This window comes from Theropithecus gelada, chromosome 8 (genome assembly GCF_003255815.1).
Source record: "Theropithecus gelada isolate Dixy chromosome 8, Tgel_1.0, whole genome shotgun sequence".
Classification (NCBI taxonomy): Eukaryota; Metazoa; Chordata; class Mammalia; order Primates; family Cercopithecidae; genus Theropithecus; species Theropithecus gelada.
The window spans coordinates 49,860,414-49,883,015 of NC_037676.1; the positions used below are offsets into that span (position 1 = coordinate 49,860,414).

The following is a 22,602-nucleotide window of genomic DNA, read 5'->3' on the forward strand; positions in this document are numbered from 1 at the left end:
TAATAAACCAGAAAAAATATTATTTAAATAATCTTTTATTTTTATTTTTATTTTTTGAGACAGAGTCTTGCTCTGTCACCCAGGCTGGAGTGCGGTGGAGCTATCTCGGCTCACTACGACCTCCACCTCCCAGTTCAAGCCATTCTCTTGCCTCACCCTCCCGAGTAGCTGGGACTACAGGCGTGCATCACCATGCCCAGCTAAGTTTTGTATTTTTAGTAGAGACAGGTTTCACCATGTTGGCCAGACTGGTCTTGAACTCCTGACCCCGTGATCCGTCTGCTTCGGCCTCCCAAAGTGTTGGGATTACAGGCGTGAGCCACCGCGTCCAGCAGATATGTTTATTCCTAAAAGCAATTATTATAAGTACTCTACCTTGGAACATATTAATTATCTCTTTGCATTAGCCTCTACTTAGATATTTATTTGAATTATAATTCTGATATCAAATAAAAAATAAATCTCAAGAGCATTACTAGCAGTTACTCAACAGTTGTCAAGATTTACCTGATCATCTCTAATTAGAAATGTTCTTACCAAATTTATAACTAATGTCACAACATAAATCTGGTGTAAATGAAACGTGCTCTATTTTAAGACAATCCACTATAGGAAAATTGACATATATAAAACAGATTTCTTCTTTGATCTACAGATGTGGATGAAAAAAGTAGAAACAATCTTGAATTCTTAGAATACATGGAAAGATTAGCTATTTCCAAACATAATCAGCATTATCCTTTCTGAAAGGCATAATGCCCTTAAGGATCCTCTAAAGTGATATTTGAGGCACTTTGTTTTGGTAGATTATTCTTTGAAAGAATGTAAGTTATTTTTGATTTGGTACAAGGTGGAAAGTTCTGGATAAATTTTCTAAGGTACTAGAAATAAAACTCCAAACACATCTCCTGCCTGAAAGGAACAAAGGAGGCCTCTGTGCACCCTGCAGGCTTGGGCAGGATCAGGTGCTGCTGCAGGGGGAAGAACTGTGCTGCCCATGGATAGCCCTGCAAGGCAGTCTCAGGGCTTCCAGCAACAAAGTGGCCATGAATTCCGAGACAAGAGACAACGTGCAGACTGGCTGCCCAGACTGGCTGAGGCAGCAGTACGCTGGGGGCAGACTAGGCCAAAGGCTGTGTAGAGGTGGTGCTGCTAATGGGTATGGGTTTCTTTCTGTGGCGATGAAAATGTGCTAAAATTGATATGGTGATGATTTCATGACTCTGTGAATATACGTAAAACCGCTTTAAATGGATGACTTAAGGGCCATGTGAATTATATCGTAATAAAGCAGTTATTTAAAAAAGGATAAAGTTCTTCCTTTGCACTATACACAGTGGAACTTGAGAACTCTGGCAACAAGAGTTCCAAGACTTATCTAAGCCCTTAAATTTCTTGAGGTTTAATGAATAAAAGTAATTTTGACAAAAACTAGAAAGAAAAGTCAGTATGACCCAGGCTAAGCAGAGAGAATGTAAAGTAAGGTGTTTTAGGTGAGAGAGGAAGAACACTCGACTCTTCTGGAGATCACAGTTGGGGGAGGGTTGGGAAAGGCTCTGAAGGAGAAACGATGCTGTTGCCAAGCCCTAAGGGCAAGTCTCCAGATGGAGGAGGGAGAGAAGGAGCCAAGTAGGCTGCAAAGGTGTGGCAACTGGGCTGACTGCAGTCTACTTGCTCCATCATTCCCATCAAATGATGGTGTGTTTTCCTTCCAACTCCAGCACCCTCTGAAAGATCTCACACTTACCACACTTGTCCTAGGCACAGCTCTTGGTAAGCAGTTTTGTCACACAACCCCTTTGTATTTGGGGACTGGATCCTGAGCACCCAAAACTGTGCCCTGAACTAAGTGCTTGAAAATACTTATCAGCTTATTTAACACAAGCCATCTGAAGAACTGGAAATACCAATCTAGATGTAACTTTCAGATCTAAAAATCTGAGCATGAACAACATGTAATGAAACTCTGAGGTTTTACCTACTAACCCACATGCTACCAGCCAACCTAAAAATATGTTATCAGTGTGTCACAGAAAGCATGAGATCTAAAGCATTCAATAGACGTTTTAAATCCAGAACTGTTAAATCATTAAATGTAAATATTGACTGTCACAATGATTCTGCTATCATAAAGGCAGGCTGTGCCAGTCCATACCTGAATAAACTTCCTTCTAAAGGCCCCCAGGCCTGGAGCTTTTGGGTCACCCAACGCTGCATACATTCTTTCATACATTTTTTCAATGATTTTTTTATTTACAGGGGTTTTTGCTAGTTCAGCTCTTACATCATTGCTCCAATCCTGTTGGGGAGTGGGGGTGGGGAAGGTAAGAAAAAAATCAAATTAGATTGCAATTAAGTTTTACCCAAGTTCTATGTTTTATGTGCCAGAAGCTGTTCTATCATTACCTTAAAGAGCAGTTCAGGATTAGAGAGCTGATCTAAGGCGTTAATAAAATCTTGAATCACTCCTCCTTGATCCAACTTACTTTTAATCCTATTTAAAAAAATTTTACAAAGTTTAGGTAATTAAGTACCTTCCAAAAATCAATATATATTTTATATATTATACATATATAAAACAATGTATGTTATATATTATACATATATAAAATGTATGTTATATATAACTAAATATAATTTATACATATCATATATATATATAAAAAACCAACTATAGTAATTTAAAATTCCATCCAATGTTAAAATGAAGCAAGAAGCATCTATTTAATCAAGAGATGAGGTTCTTAAAAACCAATTAATCCGATCCTACTCAAACTATTCCAAAAAACAACGGAGGAGGGAATACGTCCAAACTCATTCTACAAGGACAGTATTATCCTGATACCAAAACCAGACAAAGACATATCAAATAAAAGGAAAACTACAGGGCAATATCCCTGATGAACATTAATGCAAAAATACTCAACAAAATACTTGCAAACCAAATTCAACAGCACATTAAAAAGATTATTCATCATGACCAAGTGAGATCTATTCTAGAGATACAAGGATAGATCAACATACACAAATCAATCGTATCAACACAACAGAATAAAGGACAAAAACCACTGATCATTTTAACTGATGTTGAAAAAGCATTTGAAAAATGCAACATCCCTTCATGATAAAAAACAAAAAAAAAACTCTCAAAAAACTAAGTATAGAAGGAACATACCTCAACACAATAAAAGCCATATACGACACACTCATAGCTGGTGTCATACTGAACAGTGAAAAACTGAAAACCCTTTTCTAAGATCTTGAACACGTTAAGGATGCCCACTGTTATTCCACATACTACTGGGAGTCTTAGCTAGAGCAAGTTGACAAGAGAAAGAAATAAAGAGTATCTATATTAGAAAGGAAGAAGTCAAATTATCCTTGCTTGCAGATGATATGATCTCATATTTGGAGACATCTAAAGACTCCACCACAAAACCATCAGAACTGATAAATTCAGTAAAGTTGCAGATACAAAAATCAATACACAAAAATCAGTAGCATTTCTATATGCCAGCAGTAAACAATCTGAAACAGAAATCATAAAAGTAATTCTATTTACAACAGCCACAAATAAAAGAAAATACTTAGGAATAAACTTAGCCAAAGAAGTGAAAGATCTCTACAATGAAAACTGTAAAACACTGATGAAAGAAATTGAAGAGGACTCAAAGAAATGCAAAGTTACCTCATGTTCATGGATGGGAAGAATCAATACTGTTAAATCTGTACACACTACCCAAAGCAATCTACAGAGTCAACACAATCCTTATCAAAATACCAATGACATTCTTCACATAGAAAAAATAATCCTAAAATTTGTATGGAACCACAAAAGACCCAGAATAGCCAAAGCCACCCTGAGTAAAAAAGAATAAAACTGGCACAATCACATTATCTAACTTCAAATTATATTACAGAGCTATAGTAACCCAAATAGCATAGCACTGGCATAAAAACAGACACATAAGTCGATGGAATAGAACAGAGAACCCAGAAATAAATTTACACAGCTGCAGTGAACCAATTTTTCGACAAATGTGCCAAGAACATACATCAGGCAAAGGACAGTCTCCAATAAATGGTCCTGGGAAAACTGGGTATCCATATGCAGAATAATGAAACTAGACCCCTATCTCTCACCACATACAAAAATCAAATCCAAACGGATTAAAGACTGAAATCTAAGATCTCAACCTATAAAACTACAAAAACAAAAACAGGAAACTCTCCAGGACACTGGTCTGGGCACAAAGATTTCTTGAGTAATACCCCACAGGCACATGCAACCAAAGCAAAAATGGACAAACAGGAGGATCACATCAAGTCTAAAAGCTTCTGCACAGCAAAGGAAACAATAAAGAGAAGAGACAACCCACAGAATGGGAGAAAACGTTTGCAAACTACCCATCCGACAAGGAATTAATAACCAAAATATGGCCGGGCACGGTGGCTCACGTTTGTAATCTCAGCACTTTGGGAGGCCAAGGTGGGTGGATCACAAGGTCAGGCATTCAAGACCAGCCTGGCGCTGTCGCTACTAAAAATACAAAAATGCATGGGGCATGGTGGTGCTTGCCTGTAATCCCAGCTACTCAGGAGGCTGAGGCAGGAGAATCGCTTGAACCCGGGAGGCGCAGGGTGCAGTGAGCAGAGATTGCCCCACTGCACTCTACCCTGGGCAACAGAGCAATACACTGTCTCAAAAACAAACAAACAAACAAACAAACAAACAAAATCTATAACAAGCTCAAACAACTCAACAGGAAAAAAATCTAATCTCATTTTTAAATGGGGCAAAAGATCTGAATAGACATTTCTCTAAAGAAAACATACAAATGGCAAACAGGTATATAAAAACGTGCTCAACATCAATGAACATCAGAGAAATGCAAATCAAAACCACAACAAGGTACCATCTCACCCCCAGCAATAACGAATGCTGGCAAGGATGTGGAGAGAGGACCCCTATATAATATTGGTGGGAATGTAAACTAATACAACCACTATGAAGAACACTATGGAAATTCCTTAAAAAAACTGCAACTAGAAGTACCATATAATCCAGAAATCCCACTGCTGGATATATACCCAAAATAAAGGATATCAGTATGATATCTGCACTCCCATGTTTATTGCAGCACTATTCACAACGGCCAAAATTTGGAAGCAACCTAAGTGCCCATCAACAGACAAATGGATGAAGAAAATGCAGTACATACATGCAGTAGAGTATTATTTAGCCATAAAAAAGAATGAGATCCTGTCACTTGAAACAACATGGTGGAACTGAAGGACATTATATTATGTGAAATAAGTCAGGCACAGACAGACAAACTTCACATGTTCTTACTCATTTGTGGAAGCTAAAAATTAAAACAACTGAACTTATGGGGAGGGGAGGAGAGGTGGAAAGTGGGGATGGTTAGTGGGTACAAAAATATAGTTAGGAAAAACAGGATCTAGTATTTGGTGGCACAACAGGGTGACTACAGTAAATTTTTACTGTACATTAAAAAATAACTAAAAGAGTATAACTGGAATGTTTATAACACAAAGAAATGATAAATGCTTGAAGTGATGGATACTCCACTTACCCTGATGTGATTGTTACACACTGAATGCCTGTATTGAAATATCCCATGTACCCCATAAACACAGACACCTACTATGTACCCATAAAAATTAAAACTTAAAATTTAAAAAAGAGCTGCTCTTAGATAAAAGCCAATCTTGCAACTGATGTTGACATTTTGACATATATAACTCAATATATATAGTTTCTGAAGTTACGTTATGAAAGAGAGGATCACTTTTTTAAAAAACAGGGTCTCACTATGTTGCCCAGGTTGGACAGCAGTGGCAACTGACAAGTTCAGTCACAGTTCACTGCAGCCTTGAATTCCTGGACTCAAGCAATTCTCCCACCTCAGTCTCCTAAGTAGTTGGAAGTACAGTCATGCACCACCATGCTTAGCTTATTTTTACTTTAATATTTTAGAGATGAGATCTCACTATGTTGCCAAGGCTGGTCATGAACTCTTGGCCTCAAGTGATTCTTCCACCTCAGCCTCCCAAGTAGCTGGTATTATAGGCACGAGCCATCATGCCCAGCAAGGTCACTTTATTGACACACTGTCTTTCACATCTTTTTCACTTCTTTCATTTTTCAAGACAACAGTTGTCTGTTCAGAGAAATGGTATGGTGGGCAGGGCCTCAGCAGGGCAGGGGTGTGTTCACAGACAAGCCACCCACTAACCAGAACAGAAGCTGGGCCTCAGCCGGGCATGGTGGCACACGCCTCTAATCCTAGCACTTTGGGAGGCCAAGGCGGGCGGATCACTTGAGGTCAGGAGTTCGAGACCAGCCTGGCCAACGTGGCAAAACCCTGTCTCTACTAAAGATACAAAAATTAGCTGGGCATGGTGGCACACGCTTGTAATCCCAGCTACTCGGGAGGCTGAGGCAGGGAGAACTGCTTAAACCTGGGAGGCAGAGGTTGCAGCTGAGACTGCACTGCACTAGGTGACACAGCAATACTCCGTCTCAAAAAAATAAATAAAATAAAATAAAATTACATTAAATTAAAAAAAAAAAAAGAGGCTGGCACTTTTCTTCATCTTGTCAAAATCAATACATTCAAAATAATGAGGCAGATCTGCTCATAATTAAAAACAAACAAACAAACAAACCCCAACACCTCATGATGGAGAATGTCACTAAAACACTACACATTTTGTGTACAAAGCATCCCTGAAAGAGTCGTGCACTATTGCTTACTCGTCATCAGTCTCAACTCATAAATCCATTTAAGAGTGGACAGGATGGAATAGGAACAGCTCCTGTCTCCAGCTCCCAGCGTGAGCGACACAGAAGATGAGCGACACAGAAGACGGGTGATTTCTGCATTTTCAACTGAGGTACTGGGTTCATCTCACTAGGGAGTGCCGGACAATCGGTGCTGGTCAGCTGCTGCAGCCCGACCAGAGAGAGATGAAGCAGGGCAAGGCATCGCCTCACCTGGGAAGTGCAAGGGGGAAGGGAATCCCTTTTCCTAGCCAGGGGAACTGAGACACACAACACCTGGAAAATCGGGTAACTCCCACCCTAATACTGCGCTTTACCAAGGGTCTTAGCAAACGGCACACCAGGAGATTATATCCCACACCTGGCTGGGAGGGTCCCACGCCCATGGAGTCTCCCTCATTGCTAGCACAGCAGTCTGTGATCTAACTGCAAGGCAGCAGCGAGACTGGGGGAGGGGTGCCCGCCATTGCTGAGGCTTAAGTAGGTAAACAAAGCCGCTGGGAAGCTCAAACTGGGTGGAGCCCACAGCAGCTCAAGGAGGCCTGCCTGTCTCTGCAGACTCCAACCTCTGGGGACAGGGCACAGCTAAACCAAAAAAAAAAGCAGCAGAAACCTCTGCAGACGCAAACGACTCTGTCTGACAGCTTTGAAGAGAGCAGTTGGTCTCCCAACACGGAGGCTGAGATCTGAGAATGGACAGACTGCCTGCTCAAGTGGGTCCCTGACCCCTAAGTAGCCTAAATGGGAGACATCCCCCACTAGGGGCAGACTGACACCCCACACCTCACAGGGTGGAGTATACCCCTGAGAGGAAGCTTCCAAAGCAAGAATCAGACAGGTACACTTGCTGTTCAGCAATATTCTATCTTCTGCAGCCTCCGCTGCTGATACCCAGGCAAACAGGGTCTGGAGTGGACCTCAAGCAATCTCTAACAGACCTACAGCTGAGGGTCCTGACTGTTAGAAGGAAAACTAACAAACAGAAAGGACACCCACAGCAAAACCCCATCAGTACGTCACCATCATCAAAGACCAGAGGCAGATAAAACCACAGAGATGGGGAAAAAGCAGGGCAGAAAAGCTGGAAATTCAAAAAATAAGAGCGCATCTCCCCCTCCAAAGGAACACAGCTCTTCGCCAGCAACGGATCAAAGCTGGACGGAGAATGACTTTGACAAGTTGAGAGAAGAAGGCTTCAGCCCCACAAACTTCTCAGAGCTAAGGAGGAATTACATACCCAGCGCAAAGAAACTAAAAATCTTGAAAAAAGAATGGAAGAATGGATAGCTAGAATAATCAATGCAGAGAAGGCCATAAACGAACTGACAGAGATAAAAACCATGACATGAGAAACGCGTGACAAATGCACAAGCTTCAGTAACCAACTCGATCAACTGGAAGAAAGTACCAGCGATTGAGGATCAAATGAATGAAATGAAGCGAGAAGACAAGTCTAAAGAAAAAAGAGGAAAAAAGAAATGAACAAAGCCTTCAAGAAGTATGGGATTATGTAAAAAGACCAAATCTATGTCTGATTGGTGTGCCTGAAAGTGAGGGGGAAAATGGAACCAAGTTGGAAAACACTCTTCAGGATATCATCCAGGAGAACTTCCCCAACCTAGTAAGGCAGGCCAACATTCAAATTTGGGAAATACAGAGAACTCCACAAAGATACTCCTCGAGAAAAGCAACTCCAAAACACACAATTGTCAGATTCACCAAAGTTGAAATGAAGGAAAAAATGTTAAGGGCAGCCAGACAGAAATGTCGGGTTACCCACAAAGGGAAGCCCATCAGACTAACAACAGATCTCTGGGCAGAAATTCTACAAGCCAGAAGAGAGTGGGGGCCAATATTCAACATTCTTAAAGAAAAGAATTTTAAACCCAGAATTTCATATCCAGCCAAACTAAGTTTCATAAGTGAAGGAGAAATAAAATCCTTTACAGATAAGCATATGCTTAGAGATTTTGTCACCACCAGGCCTGCCTTACAAGAGACCCCGAAGGAAGCACTAAACATGGAAAGGAACAACCGGTACCAGCCATTGCAAAAACATGCCAAAATGTAAAGACCATCGAGGCTAGGAAGAAACTGCATCAACTAATGAGCAAAATAACCAGTTAATATCATAATGGCAGGATCAAGTTCACACATAACAATATTAACCTTAAATGTAAATGGACTAAATAGTCCAATTAAAAGACACAGACTGGCAAACTGGATAAAGAGTCAAGACCCATCAGTTTGCTGTATTCAGGAGACCCATCTCACATGCAGAGATACACATAGGCTCAAAATAAAGGGATGGAGGAAGATCTACCAAGCAAATGGAAAACAAAAAAAAAGCAGGGGTTGCAATCCTAGTCTCTGATAAAACAGACTTTAAACCATCAAAGATCAAAAGAGACAAAGAAGGCCATTACATAATGGTAAAGGGATCAATTCAACAGGAAGAGCTAACTATCCTAAATATATATGCACCCAATACAGGAGCACCCAGATTCACAAAGCAAGTCCTTAGAGACTTACAAAGAGACTTGGACTCCCATACAATAATAATGGGAGACTTCAACACCCTACTGTCAACATTAGACAGATCAACGAGACAGAAAGTTCACAAGGATATCCACGAATTAAACTCATCTCTGCACCAAGCGGACCTAATAGATATCTACAGAACTCTCCACCACAAATCAACAGAATATACATTCTTTTCAGCACCACATCGCACTTATTCCAAAATTGACCACATAGTTGTAAGTAAAGCACTCCTCAGCAAATGTAAAAGAACAGAAAGTATAACAAACTGTCTCTCAGACCACAGTGCAATCAAACTAGAACTCACGACTAAGAAACTCAATCAAAACCGCTCAACTACATGGAAACTGAACAACCTGCTCCTGAATGACTACTGGGTACATAACGAAATGAAGGCAGAAATAAAGATGTTCTTTGAAACCAATGAGAACAAAGATACAACATACCAGAATCTCTGGGACACATTTAAAGCAGTGTGTAGAGGGAAATTTATAGCACTAAATGCCCACAAGAGAAAGCAGGAAAGATCTAAAATTGACACTCTAACATCACAATTAAAAGAACTAGAGAAGGCCGGGCGCGGTGGCTCAAGCCTGTAATCCCAGCACTTTGGGAGGCCGAGACGGGCGGATCACGAGGTCAGGAGATCGAGACCATCCTGGCGAACACGGTGAAACCCCGTCTCTACTAAAAAAATACAAAAAAAAACTAGCCGGGCGAGGCAGCGGGCGCCTGTAGTCCCAGCTACTCGGAAGGCTGAGGCAGGAGAATGGCGTAAACCCGGGAGGCGGAGCTTGCAGTGAGCTGAGATCTGGCCACTGCACTCCAGCCCGGGCGACAGAGCCAGACTCCGTCTCAAAAAAAAAAAAAAAAAAAAAGAACTAGAGAAGCAAGAGCAAACACATTCAAAAGCTAGCAGAAGGCAAGAAATAACTAAGATCAGAGCAGAACTGAAGGAGATAGAGACACAAAAAACCCTCCAAAAAATCAATGAATCCAGGAGTTGGTTTTTTGAAAAGATCAACAAAATTGATAGACCGCTAGCAAGACTAATAAGAGAAGAGAGAAGAATCAAATAGATGCAATAAAAAATGATAAAGGAGGTATCACCACCGACCCCACAGAAATGCAAACTACCGTCAGAGAATACTATAAACACCTCTACACAAATAAACTAGAAAATCTAGAAGAAATGGATAATTTCCTGGACACTTACACTCTCCCAAAACTAAACCAGGAAGAACTTGAATCCCTGAATAGACCAATAGCAGGCTCTGAAATGGAGGCAATAATTAATAGCCTACCAACCAAAAAAAGTCCAGGACCAGATGGATTCACAGCTGAATTCTACCAGAAGTACAAGGAGGAACTGGTACCATTCCTTCTGAAACTATTCCAATCAATAGAAAAAGAGGGAATCCTCCCTAACTCATTTTATGAGGCCAACATCATCCTGATACCAAAGCCTGGCAGAGACACAACAAAAAAAGAGAATTTTAGACCAATATCCCTGATGAACATCGATGCAAAAATCCTCAATAAAATACTGGCAAACCGAATCCAGCAGCACATCAAAAAGCTTATCCACCATGATGATCAAGTGGGCTTCATCCCTGGGATACAAGGCTGGTTCAACATATGCAAAACAATAAACGTAATCCAGCATATAAACGCAACCAAAGACAAAAACCACATGATTATCTCAATAGATGCAGAAAAGGCCTTCAACAAAATTCAACAGCCCTTCATGCTAAAAACGCTCAATAAATTCGGTATTGATGGAACGTATCTCAAAATAATAAGAGCTATTTATGACAAACCCACAGCCAATATCATACTGAATGGGCAAAAACTGGAAGCATTCCCTTTGAAAACTGGCACAAGACAGGAATGCCCTCTCTCACCACTCCTATTCAACAGTGTTGGCAGTTCTGGCTAGGGCAATCAGGCAAGAGAAAGAAATCAAGGGTATTCAGTTAGGAAAAGAAGAAGTCAAATTGTCCCTCTTTGCAGATGACATGATTGTATATTTAGAAAACCCCATCGTCTCAGCCCAAAATCTCCTTAAGCTGATAAGCAACTTCAGCAAAGTCTCAGGACACAAAATTAATGTGCAAAAATCACAAGCATTCTTATACACCAGTAACAGACAAACACAGAGCCAAATCATGAATGAACTTCCATTCACATTTGCTTCAAAGAGAATAAAATACCTAGGAATCCACCTTACAAGGGATGTAAAGGACCTCTTCAAGGAGAACTAGAAACCATGCTCAGTGAAATAAAAGAGGATACAAACAAATGGAAGAACATACCATGCTCATGGATAGGAAGAATCAATATTGTGAAAATGGCCATACTGCCCAAGGTAATTTATAGATTCAATGCCATCCGTATTAAGCTACCAATGACTTTCTTCACAGAATTGGAAAAAACTGCTTTAAAGTTCATATGGAACTTGCCAAGACAATCCTAAGCCAAAAGAACAAAGCAGTAGACATCACGCTACCTGACTTCAGACTATACTACAAGGCTATAGTAACCAAAACAGCATGGTACTGGTACAAAAAGAGATATAGACCAATGGAACAGAACAGAGTCCTCAGAAATAATATCGCACAGCTACAGCCATCTTATCTTTGATAAACCTGAGAAAAACAAGAAATGGGGAAAGGATTCCCTATTTAATAAATGGTGCTGGGAAAATTGGCTAGCCATAAGTAGAAAGCTGAAACTGGATCCTTTCCTTACTCCTTATACAAAAATTAATTCAAGATGGATTAGAGACTTAAATGTTAGACCTAACACCATAAAAACCCTAGAAGAAAACCTAGGTAATACCATTCAGCACATAGGCATGGGCAAGGACTTCATGTCTAAAACACCAAAAGCAATGGCAACAAAAGCCATAATTAACAAATGGGATCTAATTAAATTAAAGAGCTTCTGCACAGCAAAAGAAACTACCATCAGAGTGAACAGGCAACCTACAGAATGGGAGAAAATTTTTGCAACCTACTCATCTGACAAAGGGCTAATATCCAGAACTTACAAAGAACTCAAACAAATTTACAAGAAAAAAAACAAACAACCCCATCAAAAAGTGGGCAAAGGATATGAACAGACATTTCTCAAAAGAAGACATGCATACAGCCTACAGACACATGAAAAAATGCTCATCATCACTGGCTATCAGAGAAATGCAAATCAAAACCACAATGAGATACCACCTCACACCAGTTAGAATGGCAATCATTAAAAAGTCAGGAAACAACAGGTGCTGGAGAGGATGTGGAGAAATAGGAACACTTTTACACTGTTGGTGGGATTGTAAACTAGTTCAACCATTATGGAAAACAGTATGGCGACTCCTCAAGGATCTAGAACTAGAAGTACCATATGATCCAGCCATCCCATTACTGGGTATATACACAAAGGATTATAAACCATGCTGCTATAAAGACACATGCACACGTATGTTTATTGCGGCACTATTCACAATAGCAAAGACTTGGAATCAACCCAAATGCCCATCAGTGACGGACTAGATTAAGAAAATGTGGCACATATACACTATGGAATACTATGCAGCCATGAAAAAGGATGAGTTTGTGTCCTTTGTAGGGACATGGATGCAGCTGGAAACCATCATTCTCAGCAGACTATCTCAAGAACAGAAAACCAAACACCGCATGCTCTCACTCATAGGTGGGAACTGAACAATGAGATCACTTGGACTCCGGAAGGGGAACATCACACACCAGGGCCTATTATGGGGAGGCGGGGGGAAGGGATTGCGTTGGGAGTTATACCTGATGTAAATGACGAGTTGATGGGTGCTGACGAGTTGATGGGTGCAGCACACCAACATGGCACAAGTATACATATGTAACAAACCTGCACATTATCCACATATACCCTAAAACTTAAAGTATAATAATTAAAAAAAAAGTGGACAGGATGACACTTGAGGCCATCTACTGAGTCCTAATTAAAAGGAGGAGTCTTTCTGTGTATTTTAAACTACAGGACAATTTCAGGAGCTGATTTCAAAAATCATCTCAACTAGTCTATCCCAAGCAACCATGACCATATGAGCAGAATGTTTTGTTAGGAATGTAAGATGAAAGTATTTTACAAAGGAGATACACCCTGTAACAAGTAACATACCCAGAATAGATATAATCAACAAAGCAACAGCTAAGATTAGTCTTCAATGACAACTAATTAATTTGGAAACAACCGTAGGTGTCCACATGTGTGCTTTAACCACATTTTTATAACCTGTAGTATCTGATCAACGTATTCTTTCTGTAATATTACCTACCTTGCCACAAACTCTTTATTCTTATGACCAGTAGAAGTATCCTTGAAGGAATAGCTTTCGCTGCTTATGATGAAGGGATAAACAATAGCCTGCGGGTAGTTATCAGTGATTTCTTCCACGATGTGCTGAACAGCAATGGCTTGGTCTTTGTCCAGTAAGGCTACTATGTGGCTGATCCAGCCGATGAACTGCCAGCAGGGAACGGAAGAGATCTAAAATAGAGAGCTGAAACTTAATGCTGAGGAAAACATCTCACATCACCTGTTATAAAAGTAACATATGTCCAAAAAAAAGAAAACTGAGAAGTATAAAAACACAAGTACAAAACAAGTCTTCCATCCCTCAGCTCTCTTCTGCTGTGGCAATCACTGGACTCTCCCAGTCACTTTCTGTGCAGAACAGTCTTCTGTTGCAAGAATGGAATCACACGAGACAGCTAGTGCTGGTTGTTCTTAGGCAGACGTATAGAAAAATCTTCTACTTCATTCCTCTTGGCAGCTGTGTAGTATTCCATGTTGTTTACTGCTCTATAATGAATATTTCAATTTTTTATCACAGGTAATGTTGCAGTAGACATCTCTGTACACAAAACTTTAGTTTTTTGTTTGTTTTGTTTTGTTTTGTTTTTTGAGAGGGAGTCTCGGTCTGTCGCCAGGCTGGAGTGCAGTAGCATGATCTTGTCTCACTGCAACCTCTGCCTCCCGGGTTCAAGCAATTCTCCTGCCTCAGCCTCCTGAGTAGCTGGGACTACAGGCGCATGCCACCATGCCCAGCTAATTTTTGTATTTTTAGTAGAGATGGGGTTTCACCATATTGGCCTGGATGGTCTCAATCTGTTGACCTCATGATCTTCCTACCTCGGCCTCCCAAAGTGCTGGGATTACAGGCATGAGCCACCGCACCTGGCCATGGTAAAGAATTTTTCAAATTTTCATTTCTAAAAGTATTAGATTGACTACTTTCCAAAGTCTTTACCAACACCGGACATAATCAACTTTTAAAATCACTGTCGAGTTGAGATTGTGCCACTGCACTCCAGCCTGGATGAGAGCGAGACTCCGCCTCAAAAAAAAAAAAAAAATTAAATCACTGTCAATCTGAGAAGTGAAAAACATCTAATTTAAATTTTCATGTTTCATTATTAGTGAGGCTGAATGTTCCATGTTTATTTGCCTTACGTCCTTTAATCACGCATGCATTTCCTCTCACCATTTTCTACTGGTCTGTTGTGACCATTTATTTTGTAGATTGCCAATGTCAGCTTTCTGTTTCTTGTATGTGTTGCAAACGGATTTGTTTTTTTTTTTAGTTGGTTGCTTTTTTTTAAGACAGAGTCTTGCTCTGTCGTCCAAGCTAGAGTGCAGTGGCGTGATCTTGGCTCACTGCAACCTCCACCTCCCGGGTTCAAGTGATTCTCCTGTCTCAGCCTCCCAAGTAGCTGGGTTTACAGGCACCCGCCACCAGGCCCAACTAATTTTTTTTTTTTTTTTTTTTAGTAGGGTTTCACCGTGTTGGCCAGGCTGGTCTTGAACTGCTGACCTCGTGATCTGCCCGCCTCGGCCTCCCAAAGTGATGAGATTACAGGCGTGAGCCACTGCGCCTGGCTTTTTATTTTTTTAACTTTGTATACGGTATTTTCTTTTTCTGTACAGAAGTACTTCTTTTTTTTTTCTGTATAGAAGTCAAACTATTTTGCTTCATGGATTCTGGTTTTTGTTTCTTCGTTCCAAGACCATTTAAAAAAATGTGTTCACATTTTCCTCTGATACTTTTAAGGTGTCATTCTGAAGATAAAATCTGATGTGTTTGGAATGCTGCCGTGAGGCTTGAGTATGGACAAGTTTCCTGAGTGCAAGTGTGCACTGAGGACAGCATGGCGTGTGAGGACGGATCAGTTCACACACCTCACGTAAGCTCACAGAGAGGCTACCGGCTCCACTGCACGTGTCTACTGGGTGTTTTGACAACGCGGAGTGAATACTTTATGTCCTCACAAATTCAAATGCTGTTTTTATCATGTATAAATATTACATTATATTGGAAAAAAACAAAACCATAATGAAGTTATTTAATTATTTGCTCACTTACCTTGAAGAAAAACACATACATGTTGCATTTCTGAATTTACCTTAACCTGTTTAATACCTACTGAGAAAGTCTACTATTCAGAATGTAGAAAAAGGTAAAGGGAGTGGTTAGGGCCCTAAAAGTCAAACTGGGTCCCCGTTGTCCAGAGATCAACATTATTTAAAAACTCACCATGCAAAGCTAATAGAGATCGAACCAAGTAACCCTTTTTGAACTATTACATTTTCAACTCAAAGCTTGGCCCTGTCTTCCAGTTACATGTCTATAAAAGTCAACTACGAAGCCTTTCAGAGGCCCTATGCTTTGCAAATGAAGTCAGTGGAGCCTTCCTGCACACAGACAGAGCCCAAAGGACAGGAGTGCAACTGGCAGTGCAGCCCTTGGTGGGGCCAAGGGGCAGGTCACGTGGAGGGGTGCGGGTTCCTCCCATGTCCACACACTGACCCCTCACTCCTGCTCACAGGTCTCAGACCCCTCTGGACACCGTGCTGCTGGAAGGTGCTGTGCTCCTGGGAGGTGGGATGCAAGCTGAACTTGCTCACTCCCTCTGGGCTAAATGACAGGTGAGCACTGGGCACAGTCACCCCGCCTCCAACTCTCTGGGTCCTTGTTCAAACACAGTGTTCTTATCAACACCCACGGAGGAAAATGGGTAAATGCGAAAACTCATTTTTGCAGCTTTAAATTACCTATGTCCTCAGAATGTAGCAGAATTCACACCTGGCTGGGAAAAGCTATAATACACGAACTGCACACATTAACGCGTTTGGATATAAATAAGTGTATCTTTACGTTCTGTAAAGTTCCTTACCGCCAAGTCGAATAAAGACACCAACCTCTTTTGTCATGAGACTCAAAGTCTCCTCTGGATACCGTTCTATAATCTGAAGTAATCTAGGAAACTTCAATCTGGCTTCATTGGAATTTAATTTTAAAGCTTTCAACATTTTCTCCACCACAAGTGCTGGATACGCCTGCAGTTCTGCAGAATCAGTAACTATCAATGACACCAAAGAAGAAAACAAAGGTCAATATATCTACTTATCCATAAACTATGACCTTAAATGCTAACATGCTCCCTTTTTGCCTTGTATTTTTTAGTGTCATTGTTCTTTTTTTGTTGTTGTTGAGACGGAATCTCGCTCTCTTGCCCAGGCTGGAGTGCAGTGGTGTGATCTTTGCTCACTGCAAGCTCCACCTTCTGGGTTCAAGCCATTCTTCTGCCTCAGCCTCCGGCGTAGCTGCCACCATGCCCGGCTAATTTTTTTGTATTTTTAGTGAGATGGGGGTTTCACCATGTTAGCCAGGATGGTCTCGATCTCCTGACCTTGTGATCCGCCCACCTCGGCCTCCCAAAGTGCTGGGATTACAGGCGTGAGCCACCGCACCCAGCCATTGTTCTTTTCTTAACTACCACTGTACACCAACAAACACCAGGTACAGTTTTGTATCTATCCTGAAGCCAAATCCTTCCATTAGAGTGCCCATCCTGCATGAAGCACAGTTTGAATCCTGGGCTGGGAACACAAGGGGCAGTTGGTGGTTACTGAATTTATTCCAGGAGCATGAAGCAGGCCACATGAGCCAGTAATATTGAAGCTGCAAGCAAAATATCAAAGTATAAATTAAACACATGGAAAGAGAGGACCACTTAACTCCATTTAAATGTAGGTCATGTTGCTTAGACAGGCCATTCACTGTCTATCTCTCTTTTTTTTTTTTTTTTTTTTGAGACGGAGTCTCACTCTGTCACCCAGGCTGGTGTGCAGTGGTGCAATATCAGCTCACTGCAACCTCTGCCTCCTGGGTTCAAGCGATTCTCCTGCCCCAGCCTCCTGAGCAGCTGGGACTACAGGCATGGGCCACCACACCCAGCTAATTTTTTTGTATTCTTAGTAGAGTTGGGGTTTCACCACGTTGGCCAGGCTGGTCTCAAACGATCCACTGCACCTGGCTGCCATTGTCTCTTAAAAAGACAATAGGATTTTCAAAATATTTGTAATTTGAAAACAAATAGGAGACCAAAAGTATGTACAAAATTCATAAGACTTTATGCTGACATAATGGAACACTAGCTTTTTAATTTTGCAATTCACCTGATGCATTCTCTTCTTCCTTGCGCAGCTGTTGGTCACAGAAATCTGCCAGCGTCATGTAAGCATCAATCACCCCAGCTGCAGGCCTACAGCTCCAGGAGGGAGGCTGGGCCTCCTCCTCAGCTGCCTGCACAGCCTCAGAGAGGTGCTGGAATGCTCTCTGGTACAGACCCGCGATCACCTGGAATTCACAGAGACCTCAACCCATGAGCATGACTGAAGCTTTCTCAAAGAATTCTGCTTTCCATTTGTGACTCATGACACATAAATGGATCAACAGTTCCAAAATAACACTGAAGCTATGGAACTGGAAAAACAAGAGTCCACACTGGCTGTGAAGGAGCAAGCAATTCCAGTAAGATCCTCAGCACATAACAACTGGCCAAACAAAAATGCAAGCCCAGCGCGGGCCAGGTGCACAAGCAACACAGAGCTAGGTCTGGTCAGTGGAGTGCGTGGCGGAGAGGGAGACGGAAGTTGGCTCCTGCCCTCAGTGTCCTGCACAGATGCTGGTAGCATCATGGAGGGAAAAGACAAGGCCCCACAACTGAGGTGAGGCAGAACACAGTGAATGAGAAGGAAGCTGGTAACTATTGAAAAAATAATCGGCAAGAAGCTAAGCAAAGCAGGCACTAAATAAAAAAGCAGAAAAGGCTGATTTGTTCCGTAAGCTGGTGGGACGTCTGAATGGTGATGGGTGGGGAAATTTAATAAACAAAAGTCATAAAAGAACTGTCCACAGTTCTTTTAATCCAAAAAAAAATTAAAATTCATGACTTTTAATATTAAAAAATTTGTATCATTCAAATAAATAGGAAGCACAAAGAATGTCAATTTTCCACATAAGAAAATTGGCTGTGCATAACTGTCAAATATATTTTAAAAACACAAAGCAATACCCTATTACTTTTCTGTAGCCTGAACACTGCACATTGAAGACATACACAGCACACTAGTATAAAACATTCTTCCAGTATTACCTTCTCTGAATCCTCTGAACTGGATCCAGAAAGCTCTAAGATTCTTCTAGCCTTGTCCTCCTCGATTTCAGCAAGGCAGGCTGGCTCACTGCTGAGAGCATTAGCTATGATCCTGTAAGTTGTACCCAAGAGAATGTTCTGGTCACGGGAAGCCAGAATATTTTTGCTTAAGTAGCTTGACACGTTGTTCTCATCTGTTGGATTAAAAAAACAAACAAAACAAAAACAAACACTGTGTGTATGTGTGTGTGTGTGTGTAATTAAAAAGAAGAAATTCGTTGTCTACAAAAGTTTTCTTTTGTTTTTGGAACAGGGTCTCCCTCTGTTACCCAGGCTGGAGTGCAATGACACGATCTTGGCTCACTGCAACCTCTGCCTCCCGGGCTCAAGCGATCATCCCACCTCAACCTCCCAATTAGCTGGGACTATAGGCTTGTAACACCATGCCCGGCTATTTTTTGCATTTTTGGTAGAGATGGAGTTTCGCCATGTTGCCCAGGCTCGTCTCGAACTCCTATGTTCAAGCAATCCTCCCACCTTGGCCTCCGAAAATGCTGAGATTACAAGTGTGAGCCACCGTGCTTGGCCTAAAGTTTTCTATCAATAAATTAATAAAAATAAATATTGAAAGTATAAGAAACTGACTTCAAATACTGGCTAGGGAATTTCTTGAACTCACATATTAATGAAAAATGTTCTTTGTTAGAAGTAACTGTATCAAAGTCCACAGAGGCTAAGCAATTGAAACTTTCATGAATTAACTTTTTATTCAAGCACCATCATTCTGCAATTTTTCAAAGCACCTAATTCTGTTATAAAGAATAGGAAATGAGTACTGTGTTTGTACATAAATTAATAATCCAGAGTAGGTCTTTAAATTGGCACTGTGGCCCATAGCAAATGAAGCAACAGGCACTGCTGCATTTAAAGTTCTAGTTCTGCTGTGACTGTGTGGTTCTGGGCAAGCAGCTGGATCAGCGCTGGTTAAGTCTGCAGTGTCCAGAGATGCGATAACAGTGTTGAAACTAGGAGGCCTGATCAAACCACATGCCCTCCTTGCCTATGGTCTGACAGTTCTCTGCCAGAGTTATCTCACATACAGGATCACAACTACTGGCCCTGCTTATCATGCAAGGCTGTTATGAACTACAACCATACTCTAACTGTGTAATTATTATTATATGGGTATATGGACACTAATATTAACATCAGCAAACTCCTCCTCCCCTCAAAAAAACCCATATAATTATTTAGCAATCATCAGGATAATTTTCTTCTTCTTTTTTTAGACACAGGGTCTCACTATGTTGCCCAGGTCAGAATACAGTGGCTACTCACACAGGCACAATCATGGCTCAGTGCAGCCTCGAACTCCTGATCTCAAGCTATCCTCCCGCCTCAGGCTCCCCAGTAGCTGGGACTAAGGGTGCATGCCACAACGTCCAACTAGAATGATCTTCTCCTCCTGGGATCAGTGTAAAAGAGTGCTTCTCCCCTAGACACCTTTATTGAGGCTGATACTTCAGAGCTGGTCTGGGAACCTAGCTGGATCATGCCTGATCAGAATACTAGCACACATCCTCAGACACAGGGCAACAGAGCAGGCAGGGGACAAGACCCAAACCTGCCCGAGAAAGCTTTCCTCCTTTAATGTAGTCTTAAAGACTACACTATTTCAGGAGGAAACGGCTTTTTTTTTTTTTTTTTTTTTTTTTGAGACGGAGTTTTGCTCTTGTCAACCAGGCTGGAGTGCAGTGGCGTGATTTGGGCTCGCTGCAACCTCCACCTGCCAGGTTCAAGCAATTCTCCTGCCTCAGGCTCCAGAGCAGCTGGGACTACAGACATGCGCCTGCCACTACGCCCAGTTAGTTTTTGTTTTTGTTTTTTTTTGAGATGGAGTCCTGCTCTATCGCCCAGGCTGGAGTGTAGTGGAGCGATCTCAGCTCACTGCAAGCTCCATCTCCCAGGTTCACGCCATTCTCCTGCCTCAGCCTCCCGAGTAGCTGGGACTACAGGCGCCCACCACCAAACCTGGCGTAATTTTTTTGTATTTTCAGTAGACACAGGGTTTCACTTTGTTAGCCAGGATGGTCTTGATCTCCTGACCTCGTGATCCACCCGCCTCGGCCTCCCAAAGTGCTGGGATTACAGGTGTGAGCCACTGTGCCCGGCCTAATTTTTTTTTTTTTTAGTAGAGATGGGGTTTCACCATGTTGGCCAGGATGTTCTCGATCTCCTGACCTTGTAATCCACCCACCTTGGCCACCCAAACTGCTGGGATTACAGGTGTGAGCCACTGCACCCAGGCTGAAATGGCTTTTCATGTTTGTTTATATCTTATATGCAAACAAAGTTTTCAAAATAATTAAACTATCATTCTCTGGCTCACTTTGCTATATTCGCTAAAATTACTGCAAAGATTTACCTCCCAAACGTCAGATGATGCAGCACAAAGAATAAGAAGATACACAAGACAATATAACATAGCCCTCTAAGATGTATGTGGATAAAAGCGGTCAACTTACCCAACAAAGAGACTGTTTTCAGCACAGTGAGCACCTGCTCAGAGCAGCCCTGGGATCGGCTCCGGCAGTGGCTCAAGCGGCAGTAGCTCTGCACCCAGCTCACCAGCCAATCGTCTCTGGTTTTTGACTCTTTATGCAGCTCCTTCAGTAGTTTCATGGCAAGTGAGAAATTGTTCTGTATTAATAGAAAAAGAGAGAAGGTGGTATGATGATACACAAGTGACAGAAGTTTCAAACTGGCCTGCTTCCCCCTTTGCACGACACAATCCACCAGAGAGTAACAAATCTATTTCTTTAGCTTCAATTATGTCTCTAAATGTATCACTGGGGTATAATTCATATTTAAAGAGTACAATTCAGGCCAGGTTTAGTGGCTCAGGCCTGTAATCCCAGCACTTTGGAAGGCCGAGGAGGGAGGATTACCTGAGTCTAGGAGTCTGAAACCAGACTAGGCAACATAGTGAGACCCTGCCTCTAAAAAAATTTTTAAAATTAGCCAGCACCATGGCACGTGCCTGTAGTCCCAGTTACTCTGGACACTAAGGTAGTAGGATCACTTGAACCTGGGAGGTTGAGGCTGCAGTGAGTTGCTGTGTACTCCATCCCGGGAAACAGAGCAAGACTGTCTCAAAAAGACAAACAAACAAAAAAAGGTGGGGGCAGGGTGGGTACAATTCAGTATTTTTGAGTATATTTACAAAGTTGTGCAACCACCACCCCTAATTCCAGAACATTTTCATTACCCCAAAAAGAAACTCACTGTCTATTCCGAGTCACGACCCAGCCACTGGCAACAGTAAATTCCCTTCCTGTCTCTATGGATTTGCCTACACCAGACATTTTGTAACAATGGTATCAGAAAACAAGTGGTGATGGCATCTTTTACTTAGCATGATGTCTTCCAGGTTCATGCATGTCGTAGCACCTGTCAGCTCTTCTTTCCTCTTTACGGCTGAGTACGGCTGAGTAATACTCCATTGCACGGACATGCCACTTTTTTTTTTTTTTTTGAGATGGAGTTTCACTCATTGCCCAGGCTGGAGTGCAATGGCGTGATCTCAGCTCACTGCAACCTGTGCCTCCTGGGTTCAAACAATTTTCCTGCCTCGGTCTCCCAAGTACCTGGGATTACAGGCGTGTGCCACCACGCCCGGCTAATTTTTACATTTTTAGTAGAGACAGAGTTTCTCCATGTTGGCCAGACTGGTCTCGGACTTCTGACTTCAAGTGATCCGCC

General features: G+C 41.7%; 1 protein-coding gene across 4 annotated transcripts in view; it reads right to left on the reverse strand.

Annotated features, from left to right (window-relative positions):
• The window catches only part of PRKDC (protein kinase, DNA-activated, catalytic subunit), a 191,833-nt gene that overhangs the window by 14,019 nt on the left and 155,212 nt on the right, over window positions 1-22,602 (reverse strand). For all 4 annotated transcript variants that reach the window (XM_025395192.1, XM_025395191.1, XM_025395189.1 and 1 more), the window contains exons 70-76: window positions 21,366-21,540; window positions 18,841-19,034; window positions 17,861-18,041; window positions 16,601-16,761; window positions 13,677-13,888; window positions 2,407-2,494; window positions 2,156-2,299 (exon numbers count right to left, since the gene is read on the reverse strand). In XM_025395192.1, coding sequence (XP_025250977.1) covers window positions 2,156-2,299; window positions 2,407-2,494; window positions 13,677-13,888; window positions 16,601-16,761; window positions 17,861-18,041; window positions 18,841-19,034; window positions 21,366-21,540 — 1,155 coding nt within the window. The remainder of the gene's footprint in view (window positions 1-2,155; window positions 2,300-2,406; window positions 2,495-13,676; window positions 13,889-16,600; window positions 16,762-17,860; window positions 18,042-18,840; window positions 19,035-21,365; window positions 21,541-22,602) is intronic.